A 24,112-nucleotide genomic window follows, 5' to 3' on the forward strand; every position below is an offset into this window, starting at 1 on the left:
CAAACTGCACCTGTGGGAGTGTCGATAGTTTACGGAAGAGCCGCTATTTGAATCACAGCAACGCTCGCTTTTTGCACGTCAGTTACATCGGGTCACATGACACGGCGGCAGTTCCAAGGAGTGTCAATAATTGATGAAGAATCGGCATTGATCATTCGTTAAGTTTGTGAGTTCGCACTTTTGGCTTTGCTTCCGGCCACATGCTTCGTCATGTGCTCTCCAGTTCAAAAAGCATTCAGCGCTTGTTCCGCACAGCATTCAAGGAGGCGGCTATCATATAATGCTAAAGAAACAACTGCACTGTGGGCCGCAAGTTGGAAGCTTCTAAGCGGGTTGTGGGGGAGTGGCGGTGGCAGTGAGACAAAATTTCAACTGTGATGCCAACTGAAGAGGCTTCCAAGGGATAAAATTGATATGCTATCCAGAGCTGGAGGCCAAGCTTGCAGAGTATATCACCGAAATACGTGATTTGAAGTGGAGACGAGTAGTAGAGCCAGGCAATAAATTTTCGTTGTCGAAAGCATCCACCTGTATGTTTTTTTTTTTTTTTTTTTTTTTTTTCGGGACACGCGATTTGGAGGGTCGACTAATGTTCAAGTCAACTTACAATCTTCTAAATACGGTACTCCGATAATGACTTTACGAGTTTATTTTTTCTTGAATTTGTTGGTATGTTGAGTTTAACATACTGGAGTGACTGGTTATAAGGAGAGACACTGTAGTGGAGGGTTCCAGACTAATTTAGACCACCTGGAAATGTTTAATATGCCCTGACATTGCAGAGTCCTTGAATACCTTTTCCTTTTCACCTCACTTGAAACGCAAGAGCTGTGGCTGGGTTCAAACTCTGATACTCTGGCTTTGTAGCATAGTGCTTAAGGGGAGACGCGGGTCTTAAGACTGTCAGAAATGGTCAAAAAATAGATTTTGAGAAAAACTCATTTTCGGAAATTTCATCCTTTCGAGCATCTGCATGTAAATTATTAATGCTGAATTCGGTCAGGAAATGCTATAAAATCTGCTTTCAAAACATCATGGCTCAAATTGCATCACGGTACACTTCGTGTTGATGCTGCACCACATACTACTCCACAGCAGAGCCGACGCTGTGTGTCGAGAGGTCGGCGCAAAGTCCGTTTTGTCGGGAAAGTCGGCGACCCAACGCGAGTTTCATCCCGGCGTCAGCACGGAATGCGATGTCGGTACAGAGTTCGTGATTGTGGACATTAAAGGGTGAAACAATGTTATCGCGCACACGAAGCGCGGAACCTTCGCGAAGACGTTAGCGGTCAACCGTTCGAGCGTCACAATGGACTTTCAGGGCCACCCAACTATGGTGGCGCTCGGGCCTCCTTGCCTCCGGACCGCTAGTTCCCCAGAGAAACCGTTTTCAGGGCTCAAAATACTGTCCTTGGAGCTGGACACCCTAGCCCTGGGCTCTCGTTGGCTAAAAAGAATGTCAGTGCATAACTTAGGACACCTACTCCTGGAAAGCTAGCTACAGAATGAGGAGGCTTCTTAGCTTTTCTTATTCTTGGTGCTACGAAGGGTTGCATGGTGTGAGGCTGGTTAAGATTCGGTATCATTATGTGCCATGGTGACATACGAGCCAAGTGCTGCTCAAGGTTTTGCATCTGAACACTAAAGGGTTCATGAGTTCATTTCCTCAGAGTACCAGTGCAGTAGTCTGGAGTAACACTACACCTTTCACATTGACAATGTTGCCTGGCTGGCACGAGTGCAGGAGAGGCAGCTTTGAATTATTTTTTTCTTCTGTGGCTCTGGTGTACTCTTTAATGTGAGGGTGGAAGAACGGGCAAGTTGGTAGTTCATCTTTGGGAGAGAAAAAAAGCCACTCCTGACACATGGTCAAAGGTGCACTGTTTTTTTTTTTTTTTGTTTTTTTTTCCCCAAGCTCTTTAGTGTACCAGTGGTGAGATGGCACCACAAGTTCTTTTCTCTCTCTCACCAGGTGACAAGGTGAAGCTGCTGCGTGTGCTGATTGACCAGCTGCTGTCCATGGAGTCCTTCCGGGGCATCATTGAGGAGAACTTGATGAAGCTGAAGCAGCTCAAGCAGGACCTGCGGCAAATCCGGCTCTCTCTAAAGCAGCAGGATGAGCCCAAGTACGGTGACTTATGTCTGCATGTCTACATTCCGAGGGGCCATCGGTGAATGCGGTATAAGCATGGTTAGCTGGATGCAGAGTTTTCATCCTTTTCATTCGAATAGGAAACTCCAGTGGATACAGTGCAGATGTATCTGCTTTTGGGTCAGTTATACAAGCCAGCTTGAGTAAATGGGAAATGTTTTGTTCCTTTTTAGTAAGTAAGGCATTGGGATACTTTCTGATGGTCCCTCATACAGCTGGGATGAGTTGTCGCTAAGCTGTTCCTTGATGTTGCAGGAAAAGGAAGAACCAGAAAGAGGGCACGACTGAAGCAAAGAAGGAAGGTGTAGAGGATGCGGAAGAGTGAGTTTGTTTGCAGTTCTCGGCAGGATGTGTGGGGTAAGGGGGATAATTGCATGGTCACTCTGGAGTCTGGTCTGCTCTTTTGTGCTGCACAGTGCAGGATTCAGAGGCTTCTGTGAGGAGTTCTGCCTCTGTCCTGCAGCTTTTGCAAGTTTTGCCTTGAAAAGATTTGTGACGTGGCATATTGGAATGTGAAGTTTTTGAATAGGGTTTGCGGAACTCCTTGTAGGGGCATGGGTTAGTTGACATCCACCTGTAACACAGTTTTGCACTTTAATCTGTTTTATCCAGCGTCATCCCCGCTCCGTCTCCCATCACCTTGGCTTTGACCTACCGTGCATTGGCCTTCTTGGCTAGTACGTTTAGTAGCGCAACTGCTCTTACTTTGCAGCTTGGCTTGAGGCAGCGTTTTCTGTATCTACAGAAATGTGAAAAGGTCATGGGGTTGTGCTCTGTTGAAGGTAACAAATTTGCTTCTTTGGAATTTGTGTTGTGCAGGAATGAGGATGACAAGGCATCCGCAGGCAAGTTGGACAAGTCGTCGGCCGAGAAAACCGAAGAGGGCAAGCCCAACGGCGTGATCCCTGAGGCCCTCAAGACTCCGCAGCAACGCAAGGAGGAGCTGCGGCGCCGGGAGGAACTGGAGCGCAAGGAACAAGCTCTGCGGAAGCAAGTGGAGCAGCTCCAGTCGGTCTGCTCCCTGCAGCCCCTGGGAGAAGACCGCTGCCACCGCCGCTACTGGCAATTCAACACCCTGCCCGGGCTGTTTGTTGAAGACAATGACATGCATCGCGGAGGGTGCATACCCGGGGGGACTCCGCTTGTTCGGTGTGAACTCCCCAAGCATCCGTCAGTAACTTTCATGGAGGCATTCCTCCTGCACAACAACCGCAAGCGTGGCGACAGTGGAGACAGCACAGCGCTCAGTGACAAAGAGAACAAGGAAGCCGCGGCCGAACGGAAAGCCCTGCTGCACGCTGAAGGCAAGGCCCAGAAGCTGCTATGTGATTCTAACCCAAGGGTGGCGGGAGCTGGGAGGCGGGCCTCGGTCGAGACGCCATCTGTGATCATGAATGGTGTGGTCGATCCCAAGAGGGATATCCGTGTACTATTGGATAAAGTGGACAGTGCAGTTAGTGATGTCGCGTCAGCGCCGGCGGTGAACAGTGGTGCATACCCGTATGGCACGTGCTCCGGGAACTCAGCAACTTGTACAGTACATGGTCTGGTGGCCATGAACGCAATGCCTCGCTGGTGGTTTTGTCGGAACAAGGATGAGCTGGGTTCCCTGATCGGGGCGCTCAACCTGCGAGGTTTCCGGGAGAGCAAGCTCAGGGCAGTGCTCAAGAGGGACCAAGAGAACCTGGAGTCTATCATAGCCAGGTGAGTGTTGTGGGAGTGATTTGGAAATTTTATTGTTTTGGGAGTGATTTATGCACCAAGGTAACTTCTTTGACATGTTGCCTTGTTCACTGTCCACAGTGGCTTGGTGTATACTTGTTTGGCTATTGAGCATTACCAGTTGGTGCTGCTGTATTAGAAATTACGCTGGTTTTTGCACTGCTATGAGCCTTTTAGTCTCGAAAATTGCTTTGTCACTTTTATTAACTCATCAGAGGACTGCTCTTCCTACTATAGGGGCTTTTTCGAGTCCTCTTGCCATGACAAGTGCTGTAGTTTAGAGGGCTCAGAAAGTTCATCATGTCTTTGTTACGTCAAATAGTATAACGCAGTATAACCTCGATACATTTTTACTTTAAGTGCGGGAAAAAATTATTATCTGGAAAGATGTGTATTTTTAAGATATTAACTGTGGAATGAGATGCAAGGCATTTAGCATTTGCACTTTCACTGCAAAAGCATAGATTGGTATTTCTTGACATGAACAGCTCCTTTTCTAGTTCTCGCAGAAATCGATCCGCATTTGCGTTGCTTTAAGTGCAGAAAAGATGTAACAAATCCTGTCCATTGACGGCAGTGCCGAGGTGGTCTCTTCCTTGGTTGATTCTGGATTTTTCGTCCCTTAATGTGTGGGCTGTGCAGAAGTCATTGCGGTGGTTCACAGCCATCGCGTTTTTGCTCTTTATGTTGCGTTCCCACTTGTATGTTAGCACATCGTTTTAGCTCTAATAGTTCACTCCTTTTGTCTCTAAGATAGTGCAAAGAAGCTGCTGGATATCTGCTCTGCTCATGAATAGACCTTTTTCCCTGTTTGCAAACAAGGTGGCGTGACGCCAGGAAAGCATGTGGGTTGGTAGGCGCTTCCAAAGAAAATTGGCTTGGTGGGGTGGGCAAAAGCGCCTTTCCTGCCCTACTTATTAGTGATTTGCACCTGCAAAATGATGGCAAGTTTTTGGCAGGCATGCACTTTGGTCAAGCATAGTTCACAATAGGGGAGCCTTAAATCCTACCAGATGTTAGAAACATATAAGCTGTGTGCATGGTTATTGTGGATTTTTATCGGCATCATTCTTCTCGAAAGCGACTCCCTAGCACCACAAAATATGGCCAGTGTACACTTGTCCGGAGAAAATAGAGACATTTTTAGTTTGTGTCATTTATATTGAGTTTGCCCTGGCAAAGACAAGCTGTTATTGCTAGAAGTAATCTCCTACCCAATAGTTTACAGAAGGCGAGTACTTGAAGAAAAAATATATTGTGGCCTTTTGTATTTTAGTCACCTAAAACGTGTTATGTATGAAGGGGCGTGCGTTCTGTATCCATTGATAATAACACCATGTGAGGGGTCGCAAGGTAGTGCTGCAATAAGCTTATTTTAGAGAACATGCCTCCCGTAAATGCATACCAACCGTTATGAATGCAATGCGCATTAGTAGTACCAGCTGCATGTAAAATAATGGTATAATAATGCAACATTGAGCAATATTTACGTAGAGCTCACTAATCTTCAAACGTGCCCTTGAATGATTTCAGCAAAGTCGCTTTTTGATTGAGACGTGACAGCGCTCGAATGTGATACCTTATACGGCTCCTCCACGGAATGCTAGTGCACTTCAGTGATCATGCTGCTGGCATGCCTTTATTAGCCATCTCAGGACAGAAGCTGCCTTTCCACTGCACTCACTGCCGAACAAGAAGTTCTTATGGGACGTCTAGCAGTCTCATGTCATCCAGGTCATGCCATCCAGAAAAATATGCAAATGTACCGAGTATGCATGCAAAATTTTGCCTACAGTCATGTACAGTTGGGTCCTGCCAACATATATCGTCTGTTGCGTCATTCTCTGTATGTCTCCAAAACCCATTTTGTGTCACTTTCAAAGCTCAGGAAACTCGTGCCGTTCTTCGATCAAATATCACATTCTTTCGGTCTACAACTGGTTTCTTGTTGCCAGGTGTCCTGGCCGCAAGCTTAACCCAGAGGCAACGTGGCCCGCTGAAGAGGAAGGGGAAGCGGAGGTGCGAAAGTCCTCACGGCTGCAGGCAGGGCCAAAACCCTCGGCCATGGCTGGCTACCCGTCTCGGCTGGCACAAGTGTACGGATTCCGGGAAGCCCTACTCGACCTGGAAGAGAAGCTGTTCAGTGGCAGTCTAGGCATTATCAAGGCATGTGTTTCCTGGCAATGTCTGCGTGGTAGTGTTTTTCGCATGAGGAAGGCTTCATGTGGGAGCAGTAGAAGGCAATTTAGTGTATAAAGTCCAGACAGTGGTAGAACGAGCGGGTTTTAAACGATTACGTTCATTTTATGTGCAAATGCCTGTCTTTCCATCACCTTCCATAGATTTGTCAGTGCTGCTGTAGCGGCGCTCAGTTTTGCTTGATCTTCTGTAGTTTCCTTTTCCCAAATCTCAGGCATTTAATGAGTGTTTTGTTTATTGGTAGTCCTTGACTTTGCATACTGCACTGCAGAGAACAAAGTTATTGCAAATAAGATTAGGGCTCTCTTGACCTTAACTTGTTTCCTTTCCCTCTGCAAGGTAAAAGGTGGAAATGTGCTGCTAGTACTGTACAACTCCAACAATTGCTTTGTAGCACATTCACAGTGCAAAAGTACCACTTCACATGGTCTGACCTAACCAGAAATTTTGTAGCTTGCATAACCTCAAGGTTTGCATTCGCCCATCCAGCATAGTGGTAGCCCAGTCTCGCCTTGTGTAGCATACATATCCGCCCACCCAGGGTCACCCTCGGGTTGAAATTTTACCTCTGGTTATCAATGCATATTTCTTGATGTCACCCTTAGATGAGCATCTGATTAACGTTGGCAGTCATGGGGTTTAGCAGCAACACGTGCTTTTGCATATGTACTCGGTTTAAGTGCTTTAAAGCCCTACCTCTTCTTATTTGTGGTTGAAGGGGCAGCAGCATTGTTTTAATATTGGGAAAACTTAAGGTGTGTGGGAATATTCGAAAGGTAACGAATGCGCTGAAAATTTTCGAATTCACCCCAGATCCCCTGCACTGCATGCTTCACTGCAGTGCTTGACTGTGTGGGCTCTGCTGTGAAGCTTTCTCAAAACGCTACTGGACCTTTTTGCGGAGAGGGCCTTTCTGACAGTTTGCTCAAAGAGAAACACTTGATAAAACATGGAAAAATACTTAATTCTTACTTGGGCTTCATCACAAATGTCGACATTCATTGTACAGATGTTCAGATAATTGACATTTTTTCTGGTTTCTTGTAGGCTGAATTAACGAGAGTGCTGTATTCAGCAGCGATATGACAGCCCCACCCGATTGCATGCAGGCTCTTCTTGTACGCACGCACGCGCACACACACACACACACACACAAGCCTGTTATGCGGATGCTGTACAGTCAAACCCACTGATAACAATACCGGTTTTAACAATATATCGGATATAACAATGAGCAGCCGCTGCGCCGTCTGGTTTACCATGTGTTCTATGGTCAAATAAACCGCTTATTACAATGGTGTCATTATATTATCAGTTATAACAATCAAATATGGTCACTGAAAGTCACCAAGAACGCAGAAACCTGGCGACCACAATAGCGTGTGTACTCGGAGATGTCGGCAGTACCAATGCAGCGATAATAAAAATAGAAAATAATCTGGGACAGAGCGCGTCGAGCCAATGCGTTGGTCGGCTGTGCTGGGGAAGCTTGCATGCCGCAGAGACACCGGGAAGGACGGAACACTTCCTCACGTGGAGGAGGAGAGAAGTTGTAAGGTGCTGCCAGGTACGGCTGTTGTGAGGGAGAGCTTTGAGCGCTCCCCCTGGAGACCGTCCGTGTGGCCTAGGGAACTCGCATTCTCTGCTCTTGCACGGTGGAGCAGTCCATTCTGAGGGTGCACTGCCCGTGGTGCGCTGCACTATCCTTCCCTATTTGCTTTGTCCATGTCCCCGCTCGCAGTTTCACGTTTTGTGGCAGGCGTGCAGCAACGTTCGTGCACGTGTCTTTCTAGCGTGGTTCTCCTAGTGGGCCGTCATTGTTTCCACGATCTTGCTGGCCCTGGATTTTCCGTGAACAGCAATGGAGGACCCTCCTTCAGGAAGCGCGACTCAACCGACGCAAAAGAGGAAGCGAACGGCAATACCGCTAGAAGTTGAGCGGAACATTGCACATGAGCACAAGGACGGTGTAGTAGTGTGCAGCTTGATGGACATTTACGGCCTGACACAACCGACAGTATCGACAGTCATCCGCAACGCACTCAAGGTTGAGAACAATAGCGATGCCAGTAATGCCCATACAATAGATGACTGCCGGAAACGGGGCCTACGGAGACGTAGAACAGGCGGTGTACCAGTGGTTCTTAAATGCCGGTGCAGTGAACGTGCCGATTATTTGCTCGATTTTAGCGGAGAAGGCGAAGCACTTTGCATACCTCCTGTGCAACACCGATTTTCACCCTGATGGGGGTTGGATTCAGCAGTTCAAGGAGAGACATGGAATCGTCTACAAGGCAGTCGTGGGCGAGGCAGGATCGCTCAATGTCGACTAGGCAGAAGTGGCTTGAGAAAACACTGTCCTGCATTCAAGAAGCATACACTGACTGCGACTTTTGGTCAAAGACTGAGGCTGTCAAAGGCGATCCCTGTAAAGGGGCAAGCAAGCAAATTATGCGACAGTTTTCTTGTGTGCCAACAGGGACGGCAGCAACAAGTGCCTTGTTTTCGTCGTGGGGAAATCCAAGAATTCCCGCTGTTTTCGTGGTGCTGCAAGGATCTCGGTTTGCTACGGTCATAATGGGAAAGCATGGATGGCGCGCAAATTTTTCCGCAAGTGGCTGGTCGTGTTTGATCAGTGTATGCAGTGCAAAGGAAGGAAGGTGGTATTGGTGCTCAACAATTGGACTGCGCACCAGACAGTTCAAAAGCTCACGCATGTGGAAGTTTTTTTTTCCTCCCACCAAACACCACTGCAGGCCTGCAGCCTATGGATGCAGGTGTGATTGCTGCACAACAAATATGACAATATTTATGCTTCAAAAACATGTTTATTAACAATAGACTGTCGATCGAAGCATATCAAAATGAAGAATAATCGGTGATTTGCATTTGTTTGCACTTTCTTTGCCGCGACTCGAGAAGCATTGTCTGAAACTTGCCCAACATATCCAGCGCAGCATCCAAATTCTCATCAGTGGAGAAATAGCACGTAGCCAGATGAGTGCCGATGCTACTTCACATGCGCTCGGGGGTGGTAACGAATCATTCTCTTTGTCGGACTCACCGTCGCTGTCAGGCGTGCTCGCTGCACGCGAGTCGTGCTTGCTGCTGACTGCACGCAGCCTCGATAACCTCGGCGTCACTTAAAGGTCCTGTTGTCTCCATGCCATTGTCTACGTCCACAAAGCTCTTGAAGTCATCTTTTCATACACACAAAAATACGCTCTATACAGTATCGAGATTTTTAATATTCCCGAGGTCCATAGGCTGCAGAACAGCAGTAGTATTTTTTGGCAAAAATGCCAGCCGGATCGCCTTCAGTCCGTTGACGTCGCAATGTGCCGAACAGTTGTCTTAGAACAAAGGAATATTCCTAATCTGTGCCGCGAACTTTGTCTAGTGTGCGCAACCAGTCCGTGAAGATTGCTCACGTCGTTCACAACTTTTTGTTCGAAGTGTACTCAATAGGGAGAGTCTTCAGGCCTTTAAAGCAACGAGACTTCACTGCTTTGCCTATCACTAGCAAGCGGCACCGTTCTGTGCCCGTCACATTCGCGCGCACTAGCAAGGTAACCCTTTCTTTGCTTCGCTTCCCGCCTGAGCACGTATCGCCTTTATAACTCAGTCTTGTTTGGGAGCAACTTAAAATAAAGTGTGGTTTCATTAGCATTGAAGACATCATTGAGCGAGTAATCAGCAAAATACTCCTTTAGTTCACCTGAGTCCCAATTTTCATAGGTTTCTTTGTCGACTGTAGCTGCCTCTCCACAGACGTTTTTAAACGTCAGCTCGTGGCAGGCCTTGAAACAAGATAACCAGCCTTCCGATGCGCTGAAGTCGCTGATGCCCATTTGGCCGGCGAAGTCCGATGCCTTCGCAGAAATGATGGGACCACTTAATGGAATATTCCTGCTGCGAACATCCTTTATCGCGTAATGACAGCAGTCTCCATCTCGGGGTAAGTCGACGTCCGTAGTCTTTTCTGCGAGGGCTCAATCTCCTTTTGGTAGGTGTCGATGATAGAGTCCTTGTTCTTGATGTAGGTATACGTGCTTTTTTTGATGGCATTCTTCTCCGCAATCGCTGTCTTTGTTAAGAGAACACGTTCGACAGCCTGCAGTATTTCCACTTTTGTCTTTAAATACTTTGCCAAGTACTTTCCATGGCTCGTCATGACACGCACAGTTGGTAAGACGTCACCGGCGTGATACCAAACCAACGAGCAAGCTCATGCAACACGCGGCAACAAGCGCAAAAGACTACCCGTGGTCCGTGAAGCTGCTTCCACCGATTGCGGTCGCCGGAGCATCGGCCCATCAGCGGCGCCCACGCGTCAGCAAAAGCCTGCTATGGCATGCGCCGGAGGCTCCAGCAGCAAAATCCATGTCTCGCCTCGTGCATGCCAAAATATGCGCTGCCTTATTCTTTCTCATCGTTGTGCATATTAAAAAAAAATTTCAATGCATTGTATTCGTTATGAGGCGACTTCTATTTATGAGAAGCGATATCAGCCACCGGCTCCTAGTGTGAATTAACCGACGTGGATGCCGGCATGTTCGAATTATCGGGAGTTTTGGCCCATTGGTATATATAGTGTTTGCAGGGACCCGTGCATCAGTTCTAATTAATGAGCTTTTACTGTAACAATATTTACATGGCACTTCAATATTATTAGAAAGTGGGTTTGACTGTATATAATTTATAGTGGATATTTCAGCAGGGTATGTGACGGGCACAGAACACTTCCCTGCAATTCTAGTTTAATTTTGTTTTCAAATGCCATCCAAATTATGAAATAAACAAGAAAGTGTTTTCTATTTTCTAATTTTCCATTCTTTTTCCACTGATCAGATATTCAATGCATTATTTGTAGGGTTTTTTCTTTCCTGTAGTCATATTTGATTCATATTCGAAATTTTAATATTTGCACACAACAAGAAATTTTGCTAGTATTAGATCGCAATTTATGGCTGAAGTCATTCTCATGATTGCATCTTTGCACAGGTTGACAGAATTCCGTGGAGAGAAAAGTTGGACTCACTTTTGGCAGCAGTCGAGGCAACAGGCAAGGACCCTGTGGAACTGTAAGTGCATAAATCAGTGCAGGTAGGAAAGAAAACAAAAATTGCCCAGCTTGCACAACAAGCTACTGTGGGTGTACAGTTGTACGTCATTAGTGCTGCTCCCATTATTATAGACAATTTCGTGCAGGCCATGCTTTTTAAATGTCTGAAACTGGTTCCGCTATGGCAGCTCAGCAGTTAAGGTGCTCAGCTGTTGATCCGAGGGGCGCTGATTCGCAAGGTACCTGTGTACTGTGTGTTGTCAGTGCCCAGCAAAGAACCACAGGTGGTTGAAAATTGCAGTGTCCTGCACTAATGCATCCCTCATAGCTAGAGTTGCATTGGGGCATAAAGCCCCTCCCCCCTAAAAAATAAAAGCAATTAGAAGTATGGAAAGTGCGCAGCCCGTTTGGGTATCCACCTTTTTTTATGTAAATCTGGACTACAGCAAAATCTCTTCTGCCCCAACCAGATGCTTAACTTTTTGCATTTTTGAACGAGTTTATTGAATTATGGTAAACAAAAGGCTCAATGTATTGAATCACGCACTGATAACCTGCAAGTAGCACTTTTCCTAACGACGGTCCCACGCTTCGCGGTTGAGTATAGGACATGGCCATGGGCCGCTCGTCATGAGAAGACACCATAGAACTGCATGACTCGAGGAATGTAGTATAAGATTAGTAGTAGCCTTCAGTTTGTCACCGCTTCCCACGTGCCATTGCTGTCTTGCAGGGAAGACACCATTGGGCTTAATGGTTTCCATATGGTAACCTTAGCCAAGCTGACCCAAGGCTACCGGCAGCTGGTGTAAGGCTTGCTTCTCTTGTATTTCTGCCAGAGGCGCTCCAAAGGCCAAATGTACCTATGCATAATGATTGTTTTGCCTATAGCACAAACATAATTCGAAAAAAGAGTGGTTAACCACAAAGCACCGTCTGCAGTGGCTTCGTTGGGAAGCAGGCTAGGCCTAGTGACACCCACCGAGCAGCCTGCTGTCATTGCGCCAGTGGGTGAAAAAAGGTTGTTGCATAACTTGCATCTCTAGTGTTCGCGCCCTGCACCCTTACTTGTAGTTTGCACGTAATCGTATTTATTTCTGTGTTTCAGGTACTAATGAAGTAATGATACGTCCAACTATGTATGTTACAGTGTTCCTTGAATTCTACATTTGCCCTAGAAGACCTCCAACACTGCATCCTTCCTCTCTGCAGCATCAAGATTGAACAGACCCTGGACTATGAGTCTGAAGTGCGTTGCCTGTCGCAGGCACTGCTTGATGTGTCCTTGGGGATTGAGCCGAAGTTTCTCCAGGCCCCCTTGGGTGCGTGCAGTTGTTATGTAGGCATTGTTTTTTCAGTGCCTAATACTGGTTTTTCTTCCTTTGTACCATTGTGGTGTGCAGCATAAAATCAGCACGAAGCTTTCCTGGTTTTTGCTTGAATGTAATTTTAGGTCAGAGCCTTTTTGTCAACTGCTAGCCATGTTCATAAAACTTTGCAGTGTTGGCTCCTGGCGCATAGTGCACACGGGGTGGGTCAGCTGTGCCAATTTTGCCGTTTTGGTACAAATACAACTTGCTGTCTTGCTGTGCCAAAAGCATTAAATTTAACGAAATCGCGCTAGCTTGCACCATAAAGGCCAGGCAAGGGTGAAATCACTTTTTTTTTTTTTTTTTTTTTTTTTTTTGTCACACATGTCACATGGGGGGTGGGAGGGAGATGCAGAGCATTCGAAGTAATGCGTGAAAGTGATGGCTATCTATTTGCATCACGTTTGTTGTATTTGTTCGATCATAAATATTAGAAAGTTACACTTTTTTTGTGTGTGTGTGAGTCTAGCTTGTGGCCAGTCATCGCAGATTCCAGATGGCTTCATTGGTTACTGGCTGATAATTCCTGGAATTGGCATGTGCAGTAATGCTAGTTAGGTAAGAAAGCGATGCTTTGAAAGCATTGAGAGCCGGCGCATTGGCACCAGCAACAGTGGTGCACAGGCACTTCTGTGTGTATGGCAGATACGACGAAAGTTGAAGGTCAGTTGTCTGGTAGCTTCCTCGAGATCATATTTTATGTACCCTTGCCTATTTCATCATAAATGTGGGGGCTTTTCTGCACGTGCATCCAATGCCCCTCTCGCTAGCCCATGCAGTGAGTGCTGCTCTGGTTGCCTACAGGTGCCGCTGGGAAAGTTGTTTGTTTTTGTGTGCGTGTGTATGTGCTTGTCACTGTTGCATATTTGTCTTCTGCATTTGTTTGGTTTCTACCCCCAGGTGAGACGGAAGAACAGAGAAAAAAGCGGAAAGCTGCAGAGCTGGCCCGAAAGCTGAGGAAGGATGATGGTGAAGGCAAGTTTAATGTATTGTACCGCACAAAGATGAACGTTTCTTGACTGAAATACTCACGAAAATTTTGAAGCCCATTTCAGAACTTGAGCATTCATTTGCAGCAGTACTTTTGCCATCCTGTTTCACTGTTGCCCTTCTAGTCATCCGATGTGTCCCATATCTCCTTTTCATAAATAAGGCACTGCAAGTGACATCTTTCAATTTCCTCCGAGAATCTGACTCTGAAACTGTGTACCAGAGCTACTGCAGCAAAGAAGCGTTTTCGTTTATAATGTGTGTTAAAATTTCTTAACTGAACATGCTTTTGCTTGTTCTTTATCCATTTTTTGAATGATAATGTGAAAGTCGTGTACAAGGGTGCATGTGTTTGTGTTTCAAATTGTATCATGTTTATTGAGTAAAAATTACTAGAAACATGCATAACGGTATAGCGAATGCTGGTCCTATGCCTGAAGGCTATGCAGTAAAATCTCATTTATTCGGCTTTCAAGGAACCGGGAAGAATTCTTGAATTATCCGAAAGTTAGAACTATCCAGTGGCCCTACAAAACTGCCAGAAGCTTTGTGCGTCACGGTAATTTTACCTTATTAATGCCTGGAATATGGCCATTTATATATTTGAAATAAAAACTAAGTGACAATATTTTGCTGCTTCGTCAAGTGCTTTGCTCGCACTGTTGGGAATGCGAAAGAATTTGCGGTCCTCTTTGCAGTGCTACATAGTAACTGCAGTGGTGCCTTGTTAATGAATACTCCAAATACAGCGGACTTGAATAGCGGAGGAAGCATAGGTATTGGGGATGCGAGCAAGGGAAATGTACATAGGTGTGAGAACAGCATGACGCCAATCCATTGTAAAGCAAAATGACCAGTGACAAGCAAACCAGTACCCGAAACAGCGTGCGCCCAATAGCAGCAGCGGGATAACTTGAATTTAAACAAACTCCGCTGCTTGGCTACATTTCAGCAGTGGGGGACTGCTGATCGTTATGGCCCCTGCAATAGCATGCATGCATCACAGTTTCTTGTAATTGAGTTTTGTTTGGTTTTGAGGTGGTCTGGACAGTCACTGGCTTCTCGGGTCACACCTTGGCATAACCCTATGTCCCAATTAACCGGTACATTCCTGCCCATATGTGAATTGATCTACATTTTACACTGTAGGCTTACATGGGGGCATTCACCGGGTCAGCGCTCCTGGTTTGATTCCAAATTTCCAAATTAATGAGATTGAATTAACGAGATTTTGCTGTACATCTTTCAGGCAAACAAGTGAGTTATAAGCAAGAATATGTTTTTTTATTTTGTGGGGTTTCATGTTAGTGATGCAGGTTTTTTTTTAGGGGCAGCTTTTATGGGTGAAAATGTGCTGGATATTCTTACTTAAAGCTTTGGGCTGCGTCTGTACTAAGAAGCACTTAATTGGGGTCATGAGTCTTGCATTCTTGCATGTATGCGTCCCTGACAATTGCATTGATGACTTCACTTTTTACTGCAGTGCACTTCCAGGATTCTTGGTACTTGTTTGAACATGTATGTGTCCCTGCTTGTGAGCAGATGTGCCAGATGAGCCGCCTGGCAAGTCGTCTGTGCTGGAGAACTGGCGCGAGTCCGTTGGGAGCTGCACGTCGGTGGCACAGCTGTTCCTGCACCTGTCTTCACTGGAGCGCAGCGTAGCCTGGGACCGGTCGGTGCTGAAGGCCTATTGCCGCATCTGTCGCCGGCGCAGGGATCCCGAGCGTATGCTTCTCTGCGATGGCTGTGACCGGGGGCACCACCTGTACTGCCTCAAGCCTCCACTTGAGGTGAGCCCTCCACTAGCATATGCAGTTTCTGCCTTCGTAAGGAAGTGCTGGCAGGCAGTAAGCAGAACAATGGTGGGGAGGCTGCAATGAGTAATCAGAATGAACTGTAAGCATCAGATCAGCAGTAGTAGATCAGAGTAGTTAAGTGGTTGCGCTGTTTCTCATATTCAAACGGGAGATGCTTCCGAAGGTGGTGAATTTTCCACCTGGAGTCGTCATATGAGCAAATGAGACAGGCTGGATGGACACTGACATGTTCTTGAACTGAATCAATTGCGTGTGGCGCAAGAGATCCTGAGCTAACCTGGGGCTTCGTGCTATGCTCGTCCTCGGTGTATTCAAGGGTTACCTTGACCAGTGCTCGTGCATGCAAAACAGACCTCATTTTTATACCTGAGGGCATGATCTCACAGGTTTGACCATTCGACATGTGTTTGAACAAACCTGTGAAGTATAGGGTACGATGAATGGCTTACTGTAACAACCTGCTTGCAATATGAGGTGTAATTTCGGAATAGCAAAAAAGGGAAAAGGTTTTCATCTGTGTACAATGCGAGCAAAGGAAGATTAACGAGTATTTATTTGCACTACATTTCACACTTCACGAATCGTTAGGGCTCCGCGCTTTCGCATCCAACGCAATCCCGCACCAGGCGAACATTCATATGCAGCTGTTGGTTTGCTCCCCTTCTCTCACCAACATGCTTGATCAGAAAATTTCATGCACCATGACAAAATCAGCTTGCATTTGAAACACTGAAGCCGCGTGGTCATCTGGCTGTTCTAAAACCAGTAGGCCGCTTGAGGTGGGACGCGGGATGGCAGTGCATAAGCTGCCAGACATGTGCCGTGCTCGTGCATATTCGCGTCTAGGACTACGCAGGCGCATGGCGTGTGCGCCCAGGAAAGGCAGTATCCTTGAGCCTGTGCTTTGGAATATAGTACTAGCCTGCTGTCAGAGGGGAGTGCGAATATCTGTGCTCCCTTTTGCAGGAAATTCCCAAAGGGGATTGGTACTGCCTTGCCTGTCGTCCCAAGGAGAAGATCCCCTCGCCTGCCAAGCGCAAGTACATTGAGGAGGACGAGGATGATGCGGAGGAGGAGAGGGATGAAGAGTCCGGCGATGGGGAAGAGGACGATGATGATGACCAGGAGTCCAATGCCGCTGAAAACGAAAGCGAGTAAGAAGCTGTCGTGCTGTTTTGTTATATAGGGTGATTTTAATCGCTGGCACCTTTAAGGGGAGATGCTCCTCGAAAACACTTTTTCTTTAATATTGAACCTAAGGTTATGAAACGTTGGCCATTTATAGAGATTTTAATGCTGATTCCAAATATGTTCTTACTTTCTACATATCTTTATTAGTTTTTGTGTAGAAGTGTCTGCAAAAGCACAATATAGGGCCTTTTGTGCACACTTTTTTGATAATGAAATGCATGTTTAGACCAGCTTGCAATAGCTCATTCTGTTGCTTTGGTAATATAGTATGTCGAAAGCCACTTCAAATTTATTCATTTTATCCTATAATTGTAAAAAAAATTCAGGAACACCAATGCGTATATTTTGGGCACCATGTGTCAACATTCTGAATTTTTTTCAAAAAAAGTTGAAGAGATTTTTTATAACCAGGTAGATAACAACATTCTACACACTTTGAAGAGGCTGTGTGCAAAATTTCATCCAAATCTGACTACTGAAAGTACTCAAAACTTGTTGCACAAAACGTAAAAAATGGTGAAAACTACGAATGGAGAAAATTGCATTTGAATGTTTCAAACATCTGTATTTTTTCATAAACACAACAAAAGCATTTGAAACTTCTTGCCACTGCTTTCATGGCCGCACCATGAACTTTCTTGCCGATCGCAGCAAAGTTCTTGTGGTGTAATGGGTTCGGCAGGTCAAAAATTGCACAAAATCGCGACAGCTGTTCGTGTCCGATGCCAATCACGCGCGCAGCCACCACCACCTTCACGTTGACGGCGAAGCTGTCGTGAGAGCTTCCACTCCGATAGTCCCGATTTCCACTGGCGCTATCTGCAAGTCCACCGGGCACAACACGGCTCGAGATGTGCACAGCAGAAAGCACTGATGCTGGGCACTCACTAGTTTCACAGTGCAGCTCAAAAAAAAGCCGAAAGCCCCTTTCGCTTTTCCACCGGTTCGCGTACCGCAAGGGTACAGGTGCGGCACGTAGGGCAAGCAGCACCGCTTACCAGCACCGTAAGCGTGCTAATCTCGCATATTGCAGCACTTGTAGAATATCGATGACCGCATGCTGCCCTATCTTCCTTGAAGAGTCCAATCTTCACCTCCGAGGCGCTCACAAAGTTCACCGCGGCATCGATCTCGTCCGAGTGCACGTTGGCCTGGTTAGGACTAGCTTGCGTCTCCCGCTGCAGTTTTCCGGTGAGGTTCGCGACGGCGTCCTCGGTACGGGTTCTTCGACCGAGACTTTCGAGCTCAAAAGTTGCGCTTCTGCGTGTCGTTCATCGCGAACTCAACAAATGCTAAAAGGCCGCTAAAAAGAACTAGCAGAGCACGATGTAGCGCGATCCAGACGCTGCACAAAACGAAAGCAGGAGGTAGGCTTCGCCACAGCGTCGTATCAGTCCAGGCCAATGGCGGCCTCTCTAGAGCACCACGTGATTTAAAAGGTCCAGTAGGGACGCTCGAAGCGTGCGCGGAAAACGTTTTTTTTTATTATTTGCAGCCGAGATACGAAACCGCGAGAGATGCTATCTACAAGAGAAAGGCTTACTCAACCTCTCGCAGCAAACGGCAATGGCGGGCGACGCGGCGTTCTTGATGTATAGGTGCACGAAAATTGACGACTTGCGCGGAAAATAGCACTTTCTCAAGCCACCGTGGTTGTATAAAATGGACTTTTTACTAACTTCACGATTGAATTTTGCCTTGATCTTTTAGAAAGTTGTAGCTAAATGTTCAAAGATAATTTTACAGGCAAAAACTCAAAACTGAAAAATTACTCGGAAAACTCGCTTTTTCGAAGCGCATCTCCCCTTAAAGTGAAACGGCTTTAATCTCTTACGCATGATCGCTCCAAAAATGCATCTTAAATGTGACAAGATTCCATCAGTACTATTATCTTATACCCAGTTTTGTTGGTAGTGTGATTCTGGTTGCTTGCTAGATTGGAGAGTTGGACACTGATGCCACCTTTCTGGTCCGAAGCCCCCTTGGTTTTATGCTTCTCTTTCTTTTCTCCTTAAACGCTTTAGCTTCACATTCTCACAAATTCTTGTGCAGAGCCGAGAGTTCCTCGTCTGATGGCAATGAGGATTCGTGCGACGCCTGTGGCAAGGGGGGCACCCTCATCTGCTGCGATTCCTGCCCGCTGGCCTACCACATGGAGTGCACTCGGCCGCCATTGCGCAGGCTACCACGAGGAACGTGGAACTGTCACAAGTGCACCGCTGCCAAGCAGCGCTCGTCTGGAGCTCCCACAGTCAGAGGTGTGTGCCCTTCTGTTTCATTACATCTGCATCAACTGTGCAGGGGGAAGCAAAAACTATGATCAAATGTCGACCATAGCAAATGACACAGGACCACCAAGTATCGTTCGTTATGTTGAAATATTGTTGTAAGGAAAAACTTGCAGTTATAAACCAGTGGTCAGGCCTAGGCATGAAGATGGCATACCTTGGCAGTACACAAGCAAAATCCTAAATGAAAATGTTACACTCGCTTTAGGGCTGACTTACTTGAAGAATTCAATTTAGTTCTTTTGATGCGTGCCACACACACGACCGAGTAAGAACACCTTCCACTTTGCGCAATGTCGTGCTCGGGGTGCCAAGAAACTGTGGTAGAATTTCAGTGATACGAATCTCTTGAGGTCGCAAAAAACTTCTTTATCATCAGAACAATCTATGTGGATGTATGGATATCTCATATGGGTAAGCATGGGAAATACATTGACACAGGTGTGCTTAAAGGTCCACGGAAACGGCCCCCAAGAAACCACTGATAAACGTGTTCAGAGTGTAGAACACATCCTTTTGAGCATTAACGCAAAGTATAACTCCTTGGAACAAAGCCAGCGATTTATTATTAATTTTTAAAAACAGCGTTTTTTGAAATTCGCGGGCAGAGGGAATGTCGTTTGGCGGTGTCGCATGGAACTATTTCCTAATCCCGTGACGTCACGGGTAGGTTGACTGGCAAGGCTTGCTAGAAGCTGCCATTCGCTGCGGTCACTGCAACCATGACGTCATGAACACACTTCCGGTAGCTGCGAAAGTCGTCTGCTCGTGCGCTGCTCGAACTCTGTGCGGGCTGTTACAGCTCGCCACCCTTATCGGTTAGGTGGCCATTGCCCATTAAGTGCAACAACCGAAGCGACGCAGGGATCGGCAGAACGAAGCTGCATTTACAAATATCTTATTTATATAACGTGGTTTCAGGAGTATTGGAGTGTCGTCCGACGAGGCGTCAACAGCACGGTCAAGCACCGCACGATGGCAGCACCTCCTTGACCGCCGTAAACACCGCCGCTGTGGCCCCTCCTCCCGCATACCGTTCGCGAACGACACGGCGGATCGTTAGCACCGATGTCCGAAATAAAGCGTGCTAAAATTTGTTGGCGTCTGGAATATTGAGCCGAATATCAAGTATGAAGCCCTCGTGAGGATCGCTGACCAGCAGCAATTTGCTGGTAAGAGTGATAGCCGTACGTGATACAAGCTAGTTTCTACTCAAGCCAGCTGCCGCTGGTGCATTTCGGCTGATCCGATCTGCTCGTACTAGCTCTGCGATTAATGCGTCGGCAGAGTTAATCCTATAATTATTTTACTATGGCAGGATAGGAATCACTATAAGGCAGTTTCATAAGTAGACGATTTACGACAGCGTTGATCATGTTCCAAAGCGTCGACCGCTGCGGCTTCGAAGCGAAACAAAAGGCCTAGCGACGACTAGGGACGGTCACGCACGGCGCCGGCGTTCGCCGCGCTCGCACGTTCCACCCCCGCGGTAATTGTGTAACGTACCTCAGCCTGCTCGCGGCATCCCGTGCTGCAAGCGTTGCAAACTCGTGTACTTTCATAGCTGAGGCCGCGTATTTTTTGGCGTTCTGCTCAGCAATAAGCCGTTCAAACGATACTGTAGGCACGACAAGGCTTCAGTACGCAGTCGCTGCGCTGTCGGCCGTAATCGAAGACGTCGGGCGGCACCATAATCTATAAATCGATCTTTAAACGTGATACAGTGGGCAAATGAATAACTTTGTGAAGCAGACCCGCTCGTACGTTTCGCGCTTTCGGGCGCCGACGAGTAGCTTCCGTCAACAGACGCCGTCATAACCTCGGTTAACGACGCAAACCGAGGTCGTCAAGCTCGGTTTGCGGTAACCGCGGTTAGTGGTGCAACCATGGTTTGGTCCGCCGTGTAACATAGGATAACCACGGGTTCGCGGTTACACAACCGTCGCTGCGCGAACTGGCGAACTCCTCAGGCGTGTGCGAGCGAGGAGGGGTTGGCGCGAGTACGCCAGCGAGCGAGCGCGCGGCTACCGGAAGTTCGTCGAAGTGACGTATGTCTGGGCGGAGCTTTGAACTTGCTTGTATTCTTTGTTTTTTTATGGCTCCCTTCGGCGTACGAGTTGAGAGGGAAAATTGGAAGGGTCATTTTTAATCGCCGATATCTCTGGTGTTGCAGAAGCTAGATCGAAAATTTTTGCGGGAGAATGATGGGTGGTTCAATAACTATCAGTGTTATGGCGTTGTGTACCCTTCTTTGTGACTCCTTTCAGTGGACCTTTAAGGGAGGCAGTCGAACCCGGATATATCGAATTTTGGTTATATCGAACTCACGGAATATCCCCTTGAAAATCCCATGTAAAAGTATAGGAAAGCCGCGTCGTATATCGAACTCAATTTCACTGGTCGTTCGATATATCGAACTCCGCACCACGCACTGGAAAGTGTGCCTTCTCCAAAGACGATCGCATCACCCTTGGCCGTTTGCCGCGTGACGTTTTCAAGCCACGCGCGGAAGGAATGAAAGGGGACAGTTCGGCGACGGCTGGTCTAGGCAGCTTGCGCCCATTCCCCAAAGGCGCACGCATCTGCAGATATCGTTTCCCGCGCGCCAACACATGACGTTTGCAAGCCATGTGCGTGGGTGTGCCCATTCTTTTGCCTAGCTATCTCTCCCCTTCAGCACGCGCTACGCATGCGCCAAGCCAGCTCAGCCCGTTTTCAGACAGACGTCGACGCTTTCTCCAGCGTGTGTTGCGAACCCTCTGCTCGTGGCGGCTGAGGTGGCTATGGTGCCTGCGCACGTTAAAAAGCGGCAGCTCTCTCTCTCTCTCTCTCTCTCTCTGTTTTTTTTTTTTTTTTTTTTTTTTTTAAATTCTCGGGTGCAAAAGTGGAGGGTGAGTTCATTATGCGAGGGGGTCGATTACGCGACAAACACGGTATCATTTTTTCGCATCGTAAGTGCCGTATCAAGGCGATTTCTATATATCGAATTATCGATATATCGAACTATGTCGCGATCCCCTTCGAGTTCGATATATTCGAGTTCGACTGTACCAACTTTCCTATTTCTTGAGATAATCGAATGAAAGTTTCAGGGTAGACACATGGCACAGCCAATTTAATAATTGCAAAGTTTCATGGAGCTGCGCACATTGGTACCCAAGTTACAGAAGTATATCAGAATGGTTCATATGGGTTCCTTGTACCATGCCTGGAGAACTTGCAAAATGTGTTGGCACTATGAAATTCATTATGAAGGTTCTTGAATAGGTACCACAGGGCAAGACAGAGCCCTTTTTTTGAATTTCCTTGCTGAAAATGTTTAGCACAGCATTGAGGTTAGTGCCACTAATTGGACTTGCATTAGCATAATTTTGATTATTATAAATTCCAGACTCAATAATTTGAAAAAATGAGCTGGTCTTACCCTCAGAAATTTATTCAGGCACACAATAAAAAGAAAACCAGGTAGGAATCCGATTAGCGGTTCCAGAGATACTGCGGGAATAAGCAACCATACCAGGAAAAATTCATTCTGAGGAAATGGCCCTTGAAGTGTAAAAACATTTTCAAGTTTAAAGTTTGTTTTTCACAGCAGCAGGTTGTGCCTCCACCTCCTCGATTCCCTCAGAAAGTGCATTTCCATGCGAACAGCGGATGACGCTGACGACACGTTATCGCTTGTGATGATAGAGGCGATACGGGAGGCTGAGATCGCCGAGGTTGATATGGTCGGTACAGCAGGCACGCTTCAAACGCCGTCTGCTTACGTTATGCGAAAGATGCACAGTTGGAACTGGCAGCGCAGTCGGTCTAGTAGTGATGTAGCAGAGGCAGCACTGCTAGAAGCGTCTCTGCGACCGTTGGCAATGCGGTTCGCTAACTTCGCGATTCGGACGGCATCCACAGAACGACGACGTATGCAGTGTTTTGCGCGCATCGTGACCGACCGTGCGACAATCCACAAGGTGCACAAAACCAATCAAAACACTGCACCAGAATCCGTAACGAACGATGATGACGGCCATCTCAAAAATGGTGAAACGTGAAGCGATTCAGCAAGCGCACAAAGAACGCCAGCTCAGTAGGCAGCCGGAGCAGACGATACGCCGGGGTGGGACCACCGCGTCAGCACGCGCAGCAGCCAATAGCAGTCGCGCGATCCCCCACGTTCTCAAGGAGCGCGCGATTCGTCCAATCACAGCTCGAATTCGAGACGTGGGAAGCTCAACAATACCTGTGAGGCCCCCAATCACAAGCCAGCCATGCTTCTGCTACGGCGCGGACGCCGCCAGCGAACGCAACATGGAGAAGGGCGAACATTCACAAACAAAACAAAACCAAGATGGCAGCGCTTGGTTCAGCGGCAAAGAAATGGCGCGCGCGCGAAGTTTGGGTACTTTTGCCGTTTGCTTGCTACTCTAGGGCTGCCATGCCCAGTTGTATATTTAAGGGAGGACGCGGGTCTTAAACTGGTCAAATATGGGCGAAAAATTGATTTTGAGAAAAATGCATTTTCGGAATGTCTGTACCTTTGAGCACTAGCCTTCAAAATATCAACACTGAATTCGATCGGGAAATACGGTAAAATCGACTTTTAAAACGCCACGGGAGCCTCGAAATGGCCAAAAAAAGGGGTGAAAATTGTTCGAACTTCCCGCGCGCGCCGCGGGTGAAGCAGCCGGCTGGCCGCCGCCATCTTGGACTTGTTTTGAAGCTTGTTTCTTTGTGCGCATTTTGCGGCATCTCCAAATGACGTCGCTCGAACAGAACGACTACCGTCGCGGGTTTTCCGAAAGCCGTTTCCGGTCCGCTGATTGGCTGGAGCGCGCGCTCGCGAAGCGAGCCCCTCGTCTCGCGCTTCCCATTGGCCAGCGCGACTGACTTGCCATTTTTTGTTTGTTTGTTTGTTTTTAACGTTCTTCGTCGCGGCTGCTGCTTCGCTCGTTTATGATGCGCTTTCGCGATCGTTATCAGTCGTTCCCGCAGCCGGTGCTGGTCTTTAGACGTAGCTCGGTAGACGTAGCCTTATCAGGAGTGTATTGAAAACGGAAGCGCCTAGCGAGTGCGCGTTGAAGAACGAGTGCGGCGGCGCGCTAAAACGGAAGCGCCTAGCGAGTGCGCGTTGAAGAACGAGTGCGGCGGCGCGCTAAAACGGAAGCGCCTAGCGAGTGCGCGTTGAAGAACGAGTGCGGCGGCGCGCTGCCAGGGTCGCGCGGCGTGTTCTCGACCTAGCTGCAGCACGTCCGGCGGCATATAATCGTTTGCGAGCCGGATCAGAGGCATCAAAGATAGCATCGATAGATTTAACTGTTCAGCTG

The 24,112-nt window shown here is 47.4% G+C and overlaps 1 protein-coding gene across 2 annotated transcripts in view; it reads left to right on the forward strand.

Moving 5' to 3' along the window:
* The window catches only part of Acf (ATP-dependent chromatin assembly factor large subunit), a 76,230-nt gene that overhangs the window by 35,220 nt on the left and 16,898 nt on the right, over nucleotides 1-24,112 (forward strand). For both annotated transcript variants that reach the window (XM_084581806.1, XM_084581807.1), the window contains 10 exons: nucleotides 1,973-2,126; nucleotides 2,408-2,473; nucleotides 2,972-3,856; nucleotides 5,830-6,040; nucleotides 11,078-11,157; nucleotides 12,351-12,460; nucleotides 13,409-13,483; nucleotides 15,041-15,288; nucleotides 16,282-16,469; nucleotides 18,559-18,764. In XM_084581806.1, coding sequence (XP_084437932.1) covers nucleotides 1,973-2,126; nucleotides 2,408-2,473; nucleotides 2,972-3,856; nucleotides 5,830-6,040; nucleotides 11,078-11,157; nucleotides 12,351-12,460; nucleotides 13,409-13,483; nucleotides 15,041-15,288; nucleotides 16,282-16,469; nucleotides 18,559-18,764 — 2,223 coding nt within the window. The remainder of the gene's footprint in view (nucleotides 1-1,972; nucleotides 2,127-2,407; nucleotides 2,474-2,971; nucleotides 3,857-5,829; nucleotides 6,041-11,077; nucleotides 11,158-12,350; nucleotides 12,461-13,408; nucleotides 13,484-15,040; nucleotides 15,289-16,281; nucleotides 16,470-18,558; nucleotides 18,765-24,112) is intronic.

This window comes from Amblyomma maculatum, chromosome 10 (genome assembly GCF_055883805.1).
Source record: "Amblyomma maculatum isolate TAMU_Amacu chromosome 10, ASM5588380v1, whole genome shotgun sequence".
NCBI classification, from domain to species: Eukaryota; Metazoa; Arthropoda; class Arachnida; order Ixodida; family Ixodidae; genus Amblyomma; species Amblyomma maculatum.